Genomic DNA, 16,777 nt, shown 5'->3' with positions numbered 1-16,777 from the left:
TTTGAATTTCTTTCTTGGACACTTTTAAAAAAAGTTTGGCGCGTCAAAGTTTTAGCTTGTGTTCATACCTTATAGTTCTGTTTTTGAGCTACTACACATGAGCATGCGTGTGTGCACCTACATACAGTATTAGTAGTTGCAGTTGATTGAAACCTTTCAAAGTGGAAAAATATTCTCTGTTTATAAAAAACTTTGGACTCGGGAGGTTTGTGGATACTCTCTGTACTTCATTGGCAATTTAATTATGAGCTGTTGGAGAACCAAAGTTTTGCCGTAGATGTGAGAAAAAAGACAATAAAAGGATGGATGCATTAGAGACCTGCTGCCCTGAATGACCTTCTGTACTTTGTGGAGGAGAACGTGCAACCAAACACACTGAGAGAATGCATAAAGACACATGAATCGGAACAGCATGAAGGTCATGCTACATCATTAGGTAATGAATGTTGAGATTTCAACATGGGGAAAAGTATATAGTCAAAGTATGCAAACACTGTAGTGCATTGATTGTGAACCCTTAACTAAGGGCATTGAAAATCCACACATCTCATTATAAATTGGTACTGGTAAGATTAGATGTTACAAACAGTAGCAAATTGGCCAATAATACCACCCCGTGTGTTGTTACATGTTATTCAAATGCATGAATAAATAAAGCTGCAGTCGAGCAAAGATTAAAAGTCTTCTGTCTTTGTTTGCAAAAGACTTGAAAACCTCTCCACTGGCCGTCACATTAAAGCAAACTTAGTAAGCTAGTTGTATTTCCTTTCTTCATCATTTGTTGTTTTACTCTTTCTGCTCAACAGATCAGCCAGAAGAAACTGAAGAAATATGAAAAGGAGTACCACACCATACGGGAGCAGCAAGAGCAACAGGAGGCCCCCATCGAGAGATATGAGGTACGTGGTTTTTCTAACAAAATATTTCAGTCCCCTTTCTTGTCTCGATATGTTCAATACAGGAAGGTTAAATGATGAGTATATTTTTCTTTAAAAAAATAATGGCAAAAGGAAAAAGAAACCAGCCAAAACAAGAATGATATGCTCCTCCTATTTAGCATAAAGCAGTCTCATCCTTCCTTTTCCAGGAACAAAATGTCTGGCACAGTGCATCACTTAAAATAACAATAAAAATACGGCAGAACAAAAACTGCATGGTTCATAACAAACCGTTATTCTGTTGGACTTCCTCTTCCTCCTCCTCTTATGTCTGTTGTTTATCTGCTGGGCAGGGCATTTAAAAAAACAAAACAAAAAATGTTGTATCATTTTTGTTAATGTTGGTTCTTCTCACGTGTCACTCTAATCTTTCCCCAGAATGTTTTGATCTTTCTCCACTACCAAATACACAGAACCGTTATTTCTTTTGGCTCTGTGCATTCATTGCATTGCTCTGTGGTGTAGTGTTTAATAGACTGGCCTGGACAAATCTGCCATGGCGACCCCCTGGGGAAAAGGGGTGTGGCATAAAGTACCTATACATACCCATGCTTCAGTATTGTTTGGCTTGTTTGTTCTGTTGGCAAAATGATATGCTTAACACTGAGAAAAGTTTTAAAAGTGTAGGGGTGTTAGATGTTGCTTATATGGCAGTCTCAGCTCATTGCTGGCTAGTTACTAGGTCTATATAATTCAACTTTTATAGATATAAATTAGATGTTATTGCTGTGAAATTAAAAAGATGGCATGCTCTCATATAGTGCTGTAGGTGCATATTATTTAAAAATACATTATGAAATATTGTTCCATGCTTTTATAGCTCATAATGTCATGTTTTTGTTGATATTTAAACATGCCTTTGTGGTGGGTTACTAAATGACTTACAATTTACAAAACTTTTCAGCAGTAAAAATATTTTTTAAAAATTACATCTGTTCAGATTAGAGTTCTTCAGAAAACGTATATTATTAGAATTAGGATGATACAGATCTCGCTTAACTTTTCTTTATATTGTTTTCTGTCTTTTTACATAGTAACATTATTATTTTAGTGGTTGGTTGGTTTAACCATTTCAGTATTCATGAATTATGTGTCATCCCCACGATTACCATATAGTGGTAAAGCAGCGACTATATTCTGACATTCATAGCTGAACAAAGTAAATCTATATTTCTTGTGGACCTTGACAGTCCTTGTTCAGCAAATAAAAACTACAAGGCCATAGAAAAGCCTTTAACTATACATTATGTCATTTCAAGGGTAACAAGATGGTTTTGTGCACTACAAGATCATCCATCACTTCTTTTTTTTTGTTCGTGTCCAAAGAAGTGTTTTGATCTTGGGGTGTTTCTATTTTTGCCATGTAAGAGGGATTCATCCGCTCTACGCTAAAGTCAAATGTTCACGCCAGTTTGAGTCATAGTAGTGATAATAAAAGCTGGAGTTGTGTAGTCCACACTTTAATACAAGGATATGTAAATCCATGTGCAAATGGATCAGGATCAGACGGCTTAAAAAGAAGAAAAGTGACACAGACATGAAATGTTTTAACAAAGATGGAAACGTTGACCTAGAAATAGAAGGAGAGGTGTTAGAATTTGTGCTAAGTGCTCCGACTTTATTCCCACTACAGCTGTAGATTGCTGTTAATGATGTACAAACCGGTTATGTCTTGTTAAACATTACAGACATCTCTTACTTTGCGGCTACGTTTTCAGCTGATCAGAGTGAACTTTTATACTCTCGGTTTCATATGTGTGTTGTCGCATCGCTCTGGAAACTGCTGAACCAGTAAGACATGTTTGCACAATCAAACTTAACTCCATTTCCTTGCTCAGCTATCTCAGCGCTTTCCTTCCTCTTTGGTGGATCGTCACTTCTCCGTGTTCAGTGTCGTCTGTCTTAAACGTTTTGATTATTTCATTCTTAACATTTTTGTGTTGATTTGTGGTTGTTTTTCTCTTTTCTTCTTTCTAAACACTGCTTTTTTTTTCCTCTTACATTCACCATCTAGCGGGAGAATCGGCGTTTGCAAGAGGCCAACATGCGTCTGGAGCAAGAAAATGATGACTTGGCACATGAACTAGTTAGCAGCAAGATAGCCCTGCGCAAAGACCTTGACAATGTAAGCCAAAGAAGAATATTTGTGTATGATTGGGTGGGGCTGTTAAACTGTCATTTGTCACTTCTGGTAGAACATCTAAAAAAGGTTATAGCAAAGATGAAAGCGCAAGTGTTTTTGAACAGAAACTTTTTTTCCCCAATTCCTTGAAAAGAGAGAGAAAACTAAGAAGAAAGTAGGGCGACTCTGACTTTCATTGACCTACTGAGCACTGGGTTATGGTGTCTTTTGTGTGTCTGTGCATGTGTGTGTCAGGCCGAGGAGAAAGCGGACGCCCTAAATAAAGAGTTGCTGCTGACCAAACAGAAGCTGATTGAGTCGGAGGATGAGAAGAGGCGGCTGGAGGAAGAGTCTGCACAGGTTAGAGCATGTAACGCGCTCTCATCTAGAGTGAAACGGAGCCAGGGGAAAAAAGTTTCCTGCTGATGCCTAATGTGTTTGTTTTTCCTCAAAATGTCATAAGAAACACAGGGTTACAGGAAGCAACTGCTGAAACAGAAGTCGAAATATTAAGGTGACCTGCTATGACTGAGCAGTTTTTATTGTGGACAGGTCCAGGATTCACAAGAAATATTGCATCGGCTGATTTACTCTCAATCAGTGAAGTTCTGTTTGTCTCTGTCGTTTGCAGGGTATGACAGCCTGTGTGGAACTGCTTGTCTTTGAAACAAGACCGCATTTTATACTTTCCTGAGCTAGAAGCACAGCTCATAGTGAGCATGAGACCAGATTTTTTTCTGACCTTCAAGTCTTTACAAAATAGCCGTTATGTGATGAATATACCCCTGTCATACCTGAAGCCTTACATCAGACTTGGGAAATGTTAAGCACAGCCATCTTTTTGTACATGTTCTTCTGGCTGTATATTTGCCTCTCAGCCAGTTTCTCTGCATGAGACACATTTCCACATACTTTCAATTACAGAAATATTTTAAGAAAAATAAAACCACTGGCTCGCTTGAGACTTCATGTGTGGAGTTTAATGTTCTCCCTGTGTTTGTGTGGGTTCTCTCCGGATATGCTGACTTCCTCCTACATTCCAAAAACATGAACAGGGTTACGTTAATTGGTGATTCTAAATTGGCCAGAGGTGTGGATGTGAGTTTGTATGGTTGTCTGTCTCTCTGTTAGTCCTGTCAGAGACAGGCGACCTGTTCAGGGTGTACCTTGCCTTTCGGCGTATGGCAGCTGGGATAGGCTCCAGCCCAGTCACAACCCAAAGTTAGATACAGTAAGTGGAAGAAAGAAAACGGATGGGTGCTTGCTATTGCTACATTCTGAAGGTGTTACAAGCAATTCGATTATTAATGATACCTACATTAATATGTTGATGACCTACATACAGTAAAAAACAAAATATACTATTCCATAGGAATTAAGAGAGTAATTAGCAACCAGGTGTTGCTAATCAAATGCACTTGATTAACTGATGATCTACAAATCTAGCCATCTCTGTAAAAAAAAGCTGAGGTTTTGACAATTTCCCATTAGTGGAAGTCCAGCAAGGTTAGACTGTTTAATGATCCAATACACTACAGAAACCCAAGAAGTACATCTTAGACTTTAGGTTCGATTAGATTTACAAAGTTGCCTCTGAACAAACCGCAAGATTTCTAGACCAGTACCCTTTGGACAGATGAGAGCACAGTGGAGCTAGTTGGCTATAATGCACAGTGGCACTTTGGCAAAAACCAAACGCTGTATACAAACATATCCGCACAAGCACCTCATACCAGCTGTCAAGCACAGTGGCAGAGGCGTGATGATTTGGGTTTGTTTTGACATTTACAGGACCTGCGTACCTTGCACTCGTTAAGTCGACTATGAAGTCGTCTGTATACCAAAGTATTTTAGAGTCAAATGTGAGACTACAGTTTGGCTGGATTGGATCATACAACAGGATAATGATCCCAAGCACAACAGCAAATCTGCATCAGAATGGAAAAGAAAATAGTCAAGTTTGTTGCAATGGCCCAGTCAAAGTCTATTTTAACATTTTAAAGAGAGCCGAATGAATGCCCACAAACCTCAATGAACTAAAGGACCATTATAAAGAAGAGTGTATTTCTCCACAACAATATCAAAGACTGATAAAGTCATACAGAAAATTATTACTTCAAGTTATATACTGTTGCTACAGAAATGCAATAATTGTTCCAGTGAGAGAGAAAAAGATACAGAATCTCATTTACTTTAAAACCGCATTCCTGTATAGTCAACCCTCAGATATCAAAGGTTGTCAGTCTTTGATGGTTATTTTTTCAAGTTCAAGTAAAGATTCTCTTTGATGGAGAGCACAGACCCTGCTGCCCTCTGATCCTGTGCATGTTTCACGTGGTCCTCCAAGTGTCTGTGGTGTTGTTGAGTTTGTGTAACTGTGACTGATTCATGTGCTCGAGCAGAGGTTGCATAGAGGCCATGACATTGCCCTGAACTTAGTGTCTGCCAATACCTTTCCATGTCTCCTTTACATTTCATGGCAGTCACACAGTCTCTGAGGCACCACTTCTGTCCTTGGCCTCTGCCGTGTAACAGCCTAACTGTATCTCTGTGTTTTATCTACAGCTGAAGGAGATGTGCAGACGAGAGCTCGATAAGTCTGAATCAGAAATTAAGAAGAACGGGTCCATTATTGGAGAATATAAGCAGGTATGTACTGTCTGCCTACTATATGCCTACTTTCACTTTTCAGTTTACTGTGTGCAACTGAATAGTTACATTAGCAGGTCTAATAATAGTGTTTCCACTTTCATATATGTGATGTAAGTTAAAAAGTGGAAACTGTCACACAACAGTTTTTATCACAGTTCTCTTGAAGCTTATTTTGGAAAAACAAACTTATTTTAGTTTGTGTTTTCCATTTAGTTCAAGCTTCAAAACCACATCTTTACTCCCCACCCTCACAGACAGGTGGATCATAGTGCGTATACACTCACCGGCCTTTATTTATTATTATAGATACATATTACTAGTTCCTCTTAGACCCTCATTTCTCTTCCGAGCTAATGTAATTCGTCATTGTATAGTTGCTGGAAACAGTCCTCAGAGATTTTGATCCATATTGGCATGATAACATTACAGAGTTGCTGCAGATTTCTCAGCTGCATGTCCATAATATGAATCACCCCTTACACCACATCCCAAAGGTACATTATTGGATTGAAATCTGGTGGCTGTGTAGGCCATTTGAGTATATGTCATGTCCAAAATAACAGATATGGTGTGTTATTTGATGGAATTCTCTGATAGGCTGTGGTGGCCCAAATCAGCATCATTTGGCACTAATGGGTGCCAAGAAAATATCCTCTTTACCATTACACCACCAGCACCAGCCTGAACTGTTGATTCAAGGAAGAATGGATCCCTCTTCTTAAGTTGTTTATGCCAAACTGTGAATCCGAATGTTGCAGCAGAAATGGAGACTCATCAGACTGGGCAATGTTTTTCTTCTAATGTGTTGTCCAGTTTTAGTGAGCCTTAGCAAATGCCTCAGTTTCCTGTTCTTAGCTGACAGGGGTGCCACCTGGTGTGGTCTGCTGTTGCTTTAGTCCATTAGCCTAAAGGTACAATGTGATGTGCATTCAGAGATGTTATGTGCATACCTTGGTTGTAACAAGTGGTTATCTGAGTTACTGTTGCATTCCTATCAGCTGAAAGTAGTCTGGCTGTTCTGACATCAGCAAGGCAAATTGGTCTAGAAAACTGCTGCTCACTGGGTAATTTCTCTTTTTTAGACCATTCTCTGAAAAACCTAGAGATGGTTGTCTGGGAAAATTCCAGTAGATCAGAAGTTTCTGACATGCTCAGACCAACCTGTGTGGCACCAACAACCATGTATCATTCAGAGTCACTTAAATCACATTTCTTTCTCATTCCAGTCCTCGGTTTGAACTCCAGCAGATTGTCTTGACCATGTCTAAATGCACGGAGTTATTGCCATGTGATTGGCTGATTACATTATTTTTAAAAGCAGTATACCAGGTATACCAAAAAAAGTGGCTGGTGACTGTGTACCTGAAGGGAAATACAAAAATAAGCAATGAATGAGGTAATAGGACATTTAATTAATGAAATAATGTGAGAGTTTAGAATAGGATAAAAATGGGAGCATCATAATCACATATAGTGGGAGCATGTTGTATGTATGTTACTCTGGCAGGGACAGACTTTTCACATTGAATTCAAGTCATCCAGAGTTGTTTCATTGTTCATAGTACGCTGAATTTTAAAAATGCAAATTCACCTTTTACACACAATCCAGCAGAGGTGGTGTCGCCAGCTTCTGTTTCTTCATTTCTATAATTCCAACCAAAATGACTACAGTATATATCTATCAATATGCAATATTGTCTAATCTTATCAAAAACCAAGGAATGGAAAAGTGTCAGAAAATTGACCAAAGCATTTATTGCTGAAATGGTTTCGGGCTGAAATCCACTGAAGTCTCACAGTGACCCAGAAAGAATAATTCAGAAGGTTGGGATAAAAATTCAGAGAGCATAAGCTGCCAGCAGTTGGCAGTCTTCACATAACTTTGAGCCAGTGCTTGCATGTTTGTCACTTTTTAGTTCATTTATATCTCGAAGCATAATGCTAATTAAATCCACTCGTTTCTTGTTGACTTTTTTCGTACGCTTGGCTGTCATTGTTGATAAGTTCTGCTTTTTACTCAGCTCAAGTAGCTTCACCAGAAACACCATCATGGTATTTTTGTTTTTGGATTATAGTTATGTTTTTGTGTGTGTGACTGAATTGTGAATTAGATTATGTGGAGCTCTGATTCCCTTGAAAGTGAGCTTTTGAGACGCTTTACACCACTTATCTTTCCTTACTTAGCCCGTCTTTTCATATCTAAGCTTCGATCGAGCCATTACTGTGACAGGACCACTCATAAATATTTAAAAATAATATACTCTTTAAGAGCGCTCTGTTTTCCTTCATTTATCTATTTTCTGAAGCAGAGCTGTTCCTTAACTGAACCCGGAGCTTTTGATGGCTTAGCCTGCAAGCATATTTAAAGTTCCGTCTGTCTGAATTCCTCTCAGATCTCATCCTGTCACTTCGTGCTTAAATATAAACTCACCCAGATCAAGTGCTATTACCATCAGCGCGGGGACATTATGCAACAATCCACCTCCTATTCCTCTCTGTGGAGGGAAACAGAAATAGAAAGAAGACTAATTTAGGAACAGACCTCAACTTCACCTGAGTCTAAAAATAATAACCGTCGACTGGCTTTGATGGCAAGTGTGAAAACCGGTTATCGAATGTCCCACCGATGAGAGGAGACCGGATTTGATGGTTTTTGTGTGTATCATGGGTTGCTAGCTTGCGGTTGAGAGCTGTGTTGAGCAGACTGAAGTGTGACAGGAAGGAAGAGGGTGATTGATGGAGAGCGGGGGAAAATGAACAAAGTGTGTGGAGGGGGAGGGGGGAGCATTCAATCCGCTGGGATTGACAAATTGAGGGATTCCCTAAAATAGCCTGGGTTGTTTACAACATAGATAATGCGAATGATTATTCACGTAGCAATTTGCTCTTTCAATGTGTGTGAATGCCAAGAGTTTCTTTGGGGGTTTTATTTATTTATTTATTTTCCTGTGGAAATATAGCCAAAAAAAGCTTTGTGTGCTAATTGCTCCTCGAGCACATGAGGACAAAGACAAGTCTGTTAACGGTGGAGCTAAAAACGGTGTCAAGTGGTGCATTGCAATCCCCGTTCTAGGACTGGAGCTTTTGTAGATAGATGCAGGCTAGCTGGGTGCTAGCCAGGTGAAGCAGCACGTGCCAGCGCTCGTGTCTCTTGGGTTCTGTTAGCATTGCGTTGTTTTCTCTTTTCTAATTCTGATTGTTTTCCTTGTCGGTGTTTTCGGTCAGTTTTGACTAAATAAATAAATTTGATCTGATTTACTTTTAATGGTTTTAATAAGATATTTTCATTCTGGACAACATATTTTTGTTAATTTGGGTGCATCAGCACAATTATCTGCTCCTTGTGGAAATATGATGAAGTAATTAAGACTGCATGTTCTTGTAGTTCCTGCATTGTAAGTATAAGTATACTGTTTGCATGCAATATTCAATAGAAAGAAAGCAAAAAGTGCCTCAGGCAGTGAAGTTACCGTGGGGCCGGATAAATTATTAAATGAAAATATTTAAAATAAATAAGGCTGAGATTGTTTTGTAGGAATAAATTGAATATAAAAAACTTTTTTTTTTAAATGCCCTCTGGGTCTTGAGCCTTCAACAACGAGTGCAAAATCCATTATTACTGTGAAACAGTGGTATAGAAAAGAAACTCATAACAAGGATGGAGAAAATGACTACCGTGGTCATCCTGAATTTAAATGAGCAAAATAATCATTTACAGCTTGCTTGCAGATGGTGCAGCGATAACGATTCCTTGCCCTAAGATGGACAAGTACCCCCATCTTTCACAGGCTTGAAATCCCATCAGAACATATTGTCCTCCTCACTATGTCCCTGTTAGAGTCATCCTTCTAATTATAGAAAAAAACTGAAGGAGAGTAAAATCCCTGCTGCCGAAATGGGGACAAAAACTGACTGAAGACTTGAATGGCTTAAGGCTCAGCAGCTCGGGTAAGAAAAAAGCAAAAAAGAAACAGATGCTCCACTAGTTAAAAAGGACGCAGGGAGATTAAAACTGCAGGACTACAGACAAAAGATCAAAAAAGAAGAGATAAGAGGTCAGTAGTGACAGAGCTGGGTATAGTAACGGCCAATATGAGGGAGAATGTGACAGGATGGAAAGATAGCTGCATGATAAGTATAGTAAAAAAAAGAGAGATGAGGGTCACCAATATAATGTATGTAACACAGAGAATAAGAGCAAAAGTAGATGTCGAGATAGATGGACTGTCTATAGACGGCCTGATGTCTCTTATAGGATAACTCGTTGCACTCTGATTTCTCTGTCCGTCTGCAAGCTACAGGAAAAGTTTGTGGGTGTTTGTTTGACTCTCAGGATGCTTGTAGCTGTTTGAAGGAGAAGGGGAAAAGGAGATTTGAATATACATAAGGCCTATGACACCACTAATGCACTTAAAGCTAAGAGGATAAAGTCCATACAGACTTATTAACCTATAAACACAGTAGGGGAAACACAACTGTCTGTCTATTTGTTAGCAGTTTTCAATATATCATTTTCAAATTTTGATTGACAGTAGATGCCAACAACACCTTGAGGTGATTTAAGACACACCAGTTGTGAAAACCAGTAAAAATTGTATATTACCCACAATTTGTTTTCATCTTCAAACTTCTCAACAATATCCTAGACCTTGGGGGGGCATGAGCACTTGACCTTGACCTTCATTGTTAGCGATAAAAAGGTCAGAAGAAGAAACCATATCAAAAAATATGTCATACGAAAAGCGATGGAGAGAGTTGTACACCACCTCAATTCAACACCTTACAAGGTCACAATGATGCCATAACTGACTGACGTCATCCTAGGATAATAAAACATGCGCATGTTATAATAAAAACATTATAAAACATCGCAGTTTCAGTATAGCCCTTGCCCTACGGGGGGAGTGGTGCTCTCTGAGTGCTGATGTTATTCTTATTACTCTGTCTGTATTGTGTTTTTACCATATTATGGGGATGAACAGTTTTCATTCATAAATATTCATCAAACTTTTTCTGAAAGGGAGTTTTTTCCCTCCTGTTTTCCTGTGTATACTTTGTTTTACTATTAGGTTTTTTGTTTTAAAACAGCCCAGTGGCTGGGTGCTTAGGTAAATTAATGATTTGAATCTTTGATTGTTGTTGGCCGAAAACTAAGCAAGCTTTTGTGGCTTGTTGGAGCTGTGTTGAAGCACCAGAGACTGGAAAAAGCTTGACTTGAAGTACAGATTATTGGTATTGAGTATTCATTTTAATTGAAAAGCGTTCCTCTGGTTTAATTGACGAGCTCTGTCTAAAAGTGGGTGAACAAACCAAGCTGTTTTTGTTTTCTGCAGATCTGCTCCCAGCTGAGCGAACGACTAGAGAAACAACAGACGGCTACGCGAGGAGAACTCGAGAAAATCAGGGTGAGTTTTACACCAACCCAAATGACGTAACCATGACGCCAGGATTAACTTTGTCACTTTATGAGTTTACAAAGTGTATTACAATTTTTACCTCTCATTACTCCATGAGCTGCCATGTAATGTGCTCCTCTGTCAGCAGGATTCAATTCATTGCTTAAAGACACTTCTGATGAACAGATAACCTGTTTTAACATCTGAGACACAGCCTCATATACATTGATTTGCTTGTCAGTGAGTGAAATAAGTATTTGATCCCCTACAACCCAGCCACAATTCTAGATCCCACAGATTATCAATCAATTGTAATCTGTGGGATACTCCTGATCTGAACTTATGTTCTTAAGCATATACCTGTCGATAGAATCAGTTTCTTCCATTGCAACCTCTCCACCTCCATGTGCAAGACCAAAGAGCTATCAAAAGACATCAGGGGCAAGATTGGCTGAATGGACTTCAAGACCATCACCAAGAAGTTGGTGTTGTGAAATATAAAATAACCAGTTGTTATAGATGTAGAGGTCAATGCAAGATTTTGGCTCATGGGAGGAGGAAGATCATGAGAAAAGTCTTGGAGCAGCCCAAAAGTACATGGAAGGAGCTTGTTAATGATCTGAAGGCAGTTAGGAGCACAGTCGCCAAGAGGCACCTCCACTGGTAGCACACCATGCAGTAATAGTGTGAAGTTTTTCAGCACCCACAAGGTCCCCGTGCTCAGGAAGACACATGTACAGGCCAAGAAATGCTGACTCAGACCCAAAGAACACCCCCTGCATAGTCAAGCATGGAGGTGGAAACATGCTGAAGAGCTGTTTTCTGCTAAGGATACGGGACGACTTCACCGCATTGAGAGGCCGATGGACGGATCATTTACTGTAAAATCTATGACATGAACCCCCATCCCCCAATACATGCAAAAGAAGCCAATGAGCCTTTTTGACCAATTATATTAAAAATGAGCATCAACTCTTGTTACTCTGGCATCCCAGCACAGAGGGCCTACTTAGTCTAGAGATAACTGGCTGTCTAGAGAGTGGTTCTTAGCTCTGTCTGGAAAGCTTTGAGTCAAAGATTACATGAACAAGAAAGTTTGACTGAACCTACAGGTTAAAGTAAAACCTGTAGTTAAATGTAATGTTTAAAATCAGATCTTTTGGGGGGAAGAGTGAGGAGCATGACCGAGGAGGCCATGGCAGTTTTACCTGTGGCCCGTGAAGTATTAGTTCAAACAGTAGGCGATGTAAGAAAAGGGCAGTTTTGGCAGGAAGCTCACAAAATGTTTAGTGCACCAAGGTCAAGTCATGTAAAGGTTGCAGCAGGACCTCTCTGCCTGTGTGGAGGTAAATCTGTGCAGTTTTTTTCTATACTACTAATGGTGCAGAAATTCTCCTAACTGTCAGCAGCTGCTGTAGCTGCTCACAGATGCATTTTTTTTTTTTAGATATTTAAATAAACACACTGACAGCGACTCACTAAAACTGAATTTGAAGTGACAAGAGCACCAATTGCAGCTCAAGCACTCTGCTGCTTCATTAAGGCCACTTCTGCAACAATGAGACTGGAAACTTTACATATAATTACTATTCAGCGTAAAACTGGCCACATTTAATCCAAATTAAATATTCTCATAAAATATTCATTTTTAGGAAGCGTCTCCACCGGCTGCCTCAGTCGGCTGTTGTTACTGTGGCAAGCAACCCTGAATGTAAAGTCCTGTCGACAGTCCTACATGTTGGTGCCAACTCAGGCACTGATCTGTCTAGAATAATCTCAGAGGAGTCGCCCTACTAGTCTGGTTATCCTGAGCCAAACTTAGAAAGAGCAACTGAAAGTAAATAATACTTTTACTTACCTCATCTGCTCAAACAGACTTCATATGCCTTCTGCAAAAACATGGAATTTAACAAATAGCTCAAAAAGTTTTGAATGAATTCTGATAAAACTCTGTAGGGGTGTAGAGCGAGGTCATGTTAACAATCCATTAAAATTAGGATCATATTCAACAAAGTCTTCAAGGTCACTTTCATGATTTATGGGTCAAAAACGGACAAAAACCCTTCGAACTTTGACACTATGATTCTTGCGGTGACTTTAATTTCATACCTGTCAGCATCTTTTTTTGTTTGGTTTTTTTGGATTTAGGAGAAGGTGGAGTTATCAGCTCGCACTGTCAACCTAGGCTAACAATTCGATCCTAAGTAACAAACTAATACACACTTTTTGACTGGCTGAACATCACAATCAGTGACACAGCACAGCATGTATTTTCTCAGATAATTACAGTAGACATCAACACTTTACACAGGTGAGATGTTCCATTCACTGAGGTGAAGCAGACTTTAAGGTGAAGCAGACTTCCAGGCCTGATGAGTTATTTAGAAATGAGAAGAGTGAGAGAGAAATCTTTCTTTTTGTTTTGTTTTTAGCACCAGGCTATAAATCTGTTTTAACACATGAGTCTATGGGGGTTTTTGGACGCAGCCTAAGTGGTGATCATTATGAAAACTTTACAGCGAGAAGACAGCTGGGTAGCTATAAATATCTGCATTCAATTGAGACAACAGTTGTTTGGTGAGAGGAAAAACATTTGGGGCATTCTCCTGTTCCATTTTAAGTTTTCCTTTTCTCACTCCATCTCTTTCTTCTCTAACCTTGCTCAGGCTTAAAGTGTCCTCTTACCTCTTCTGTTTGTTTCTTCCTCCCCCTCATATGTAGGCGAAAGTTGAAGGCTGCGAGAAATGCAGCAGTCTTTTCAACAAGGAGGGACGGGTACGGGCCGCTGTGACCACAGCATCTGCCGGGGGAGCCGAGGAGACCGATGAAGAGAAGGAGGCTCTGAAAAACCAGCTGAGGGAGATGGAGCTGGAACTAGCTCAGACCAAACTGCAGCTGGTGGAGGCCGAGTGCAAAATCCAGGTAGGGTCCAGAGGTCAGAGTGTGAGTCATTCATTATTCTGACATGGGATGTTTCTTAAAGTTGAAAGTAAAACATTGTGTCATTCGTGTTGAAAGGAGAAAAAAAGGAGGCCACATTTCTGCTCTAATTACTTTATCACCCCCGAACAGGCGCAGCAGCAGTAACCTGCAGCACAGGCCCAACAAATGAAAGCAGAACATTTTCTTTTAAGAAGATAGAGTTGAAGAAACCTGCAGCTTTATGCGACAGCTCGATTTAATTTACTAATTGAGGACAGTGCTGTGATCACAGGCTCTGAATCAACGTTAGCATGTAATGGAATCAGAAAAGAAGCATTGTTATTATAGCGGGGAGCTTTTAAACATTGCTGTGTTAAGTGTTTTTTTTAAAAACCCGTGTGAGCAGAGTGAAAAAATTGAGGTCTAGTTTCTAAATAGAGGCTTAAGGGGGAAAAATGCATTAAAGTGACTGCAACAAAGCGCTCTGTGTGGAGATTACTTGGAGTGATGATGAGGAAAGTTGAGGATTTTGTGTTGGACTCAAAGCTGCAAAGTAAAAGCAGTAAATAAGATATATTGCCTGTTTGGGCTGTAATTTCTTGCTCTCTTTCATCCAGGATCTGGAGCACCACCTGGGTTTGGCTCTCAATGAGGTGCAGGCCGCCAAGAAGACCTGGTTCAACCGCACACTCAGCTCCATCAAAACCGTCACTGGGACCCAGGGCAAGGAGACCACCTAACCTAACATTCCCTATCCACCCAGTTTCGACCGGATTATGTCTGGAGATCGGCGCAACTCATCACGCCGAAACCTCCGGACCTCTAACGTAACCCACCGGGCCATAACTTTGACATGAACATTAGCCGTTAAATCCCAGGATCACTTTGCTACAGGCTGTGTTCCTCCTAACAACAATATCGTCGTGTTTCCCTCATTCCTGATCTAATCTGCCCAGCACAAATCCCAAATGACTGCAGCCAACTGATGAGAAGGGGTTGCAAACATGAGATGAATGAATTACAGCAGTACCACTCTCTGAGACAGTGTGCTTCCAGCAGTCACATAAAGACAAGTGTTTAAAAATGAAAATAACAAAAAAACAGCATAATTATTTCTGTCTTTGTACTGCTGATATTAAAGACCCACAGAAGGAAGGTAAGGACACCTGAAATGTCTTTGTCCTTACGGGATAGAGAAGAAAACACTCCGTCCTTCCTTGCCGCTCTGTGTGCACTTCCCTTCTAAACTACTGGCACAAAACTACCAGTCCCTGTAAATGTTTTGTTTTAGGTACGAGAGCTAATAGATGCCTTTTTGAAACGGAGCATTTTCTAATTTACGTTGAACAATACCTTTTGTTGTTGTCTGTTTTGTTTTGCTTTTTTCTTGTACCTTGTCAAATATGCTTGCGTAAAGGGGAAACGTATGTGTGAATGTAAGAGCGCATGTTAATTTGCTTTGTTTTCGACTGTGAGGTGATGTTTGAGTGGATAAATATTTGACTAAAATAATGTGCAAAACTGTGTGTGTTCAAAAGAAAGAGCTGGAAAGTGTGCGTAAGCCCTAGGGAAAGAAAAAGCACTAAGGTTGTGAGTGTACGCCTGCATGCAAGCTGTTTGTCTAGTCTGCTTCAATGTTCAAGCGTGTATATGAACGATGCTAACAAGAGGTTTGATGACAAAGCCTTGATCTGAAGGTTGGTAAAAAGTGGTTGGTATAATTATGTAATTTATGATAAAAGCTGCTGTAATGTTAACCGACAGCTTAACCTTTCCTCGTGTCAAATTTCACACGCAGGGTTTGTTTGGTTTGGGTCACTTGGCGCAAAGAAAAGCTCAAAACCACGCAAACCTCTGCGTGTGCTGCACAAGCGTACTGTGAGAGTGTGAGGATAGCTGAAACACACAGCGATGCATCGTTTGCCAGAAAGCTTATGCACTGCTTAGAGGAAGTCTGAATCGGAAAACACACACAGACAGAAAGTTTGATTTCCTACTGCACTGAAGCCCACCTTTAAGCCCCGCCTCCCTCTACCCACGCCTCCAGCTGCACTGCAATCTTTGACCTTTTGACCAAGGTCCCATTTAATCCTTGGTTGTGCAGCACGCCAGGCACATTTCAGTCACACTTTTGGTTGTTAAAAAACACTGAACTAAAATGCAGACACACATGTGTGTGTAAATATATATATTTAAAAAAAAAGCTAGTTAAAAGTAGTCCCTCATGTCCACCTGCACAGAAGGTTATAATAACATGAGATCTGAAAGAAGATATGCAGTTAGCAGCAAAACCGTGCTCTGTCAACGAGAGGTCAGTCCAAAACACCAGCATGAAGGACACAGACGAGAGCGGGGAATAACCAGATAACGCATGACATCACAAGACCTGGGTTAAAGTTTGCGTTGTTGTGTGTCTCTATGCTATTAAGTCCAGTATCCAGTCAGAGGTAGCATCGAGGGATTAGATTGCTTTACTGGCTTCCAACGCAGAGCAAAAGCCCCGCTAACCCCACCCCCCAACAGATCGATGAATCCGTGCCTCGGAGCATTCGACGTGCTCAATCAGATCACAGTGCTGAGGAGACTTAAACATTAAGGTGGCGACCGACACTCCTGCGAACGCAGGGACAGAAAGGCCACACATGTGAAGACACCTGTGAGCAGCTCAGGAGTGTGGATCAGGATAATCCGTCTGTGGGGGTTGATGTAAAAAAGTGCTTGTGTGTTTTCATATTTAGCCAACTCAA

At 40.2% G+C, this 16,777-nt stretch overlaps 1 protein-coding gene and 1 long non-coding RNA gene across 3 annotated transcripts in view; both read left to right on the top strand.

Moving 5' to 3' along the window:
* Window positions 1–15,539, top strand: part of rabgap1 (RAB GTPase activating protein 1) — an 81,453-nt gene extending 65,914 nt beyond the window's left edge. For both annotated transcript variants that reach the window (XM_026174139.2, XM_026174138.2), the window contains 7 exons: window positions 807–899; window positions 2,953–3,063; window positions 3,316–3,420; window positions 5,626–5,709; window positions 11,046–11,117; window positions 13,830–14,030; window positions 14,648–15,539. In XM_026174139.2, the coding sequence (XP_026029924.2) occupies window positions 807–899; window positions 2,953–3,063; window positions 3,316–3,420; window positions 5,626–5,709; window positions 11,046–11,117; window positions 13,830–14,030; window positions 14,648–14,770 (789 nt within the window). In that variant the 3' untranslated portion in view covers window positions 14,771–15,539. The remainder of the gene's footprint in view (window positions 1–806; window positions 900–2,952; window positions 3,064–3,315; window positions 3,421–5,625; window positions 5,710–11,045; window positions 11,118–13,829; window positions 14,031–14,647) is intronic.
* Window positions 3,456–4,024, top strand: LOC145430050 (uncharacterized). Its single transcript, XR_013910453.1, has 2 exons — window positions 3,456–3,574; window positions 3,692–4,024. It is a non-coding gene; the product is annotated as an uncharacterized LOC145430050 (long non-coding RNA).
* Window positions 15,540–16,777: the final 1,238 nt, after the last annotated feature.

The sequence above is a fragment of the Astatotilapia calliptera genome, chromosome 7 (genome assembly GCF_964374335.1).
Source record: "Astatotilapia calliptera chromosome 7, fAstCal68.1, whole genome shotgun sequence".
NCBI lineage: Eukaryota > Metazoa > Chordata > Actinopteri > Cichliformes > Cichlidae > Astatotilapia > Astatotilapia calliptera.
Note: the sequence above shows the minus strand (reverse complement) of the source record. Positions and strands in the feature narration are given on the sequence as shown.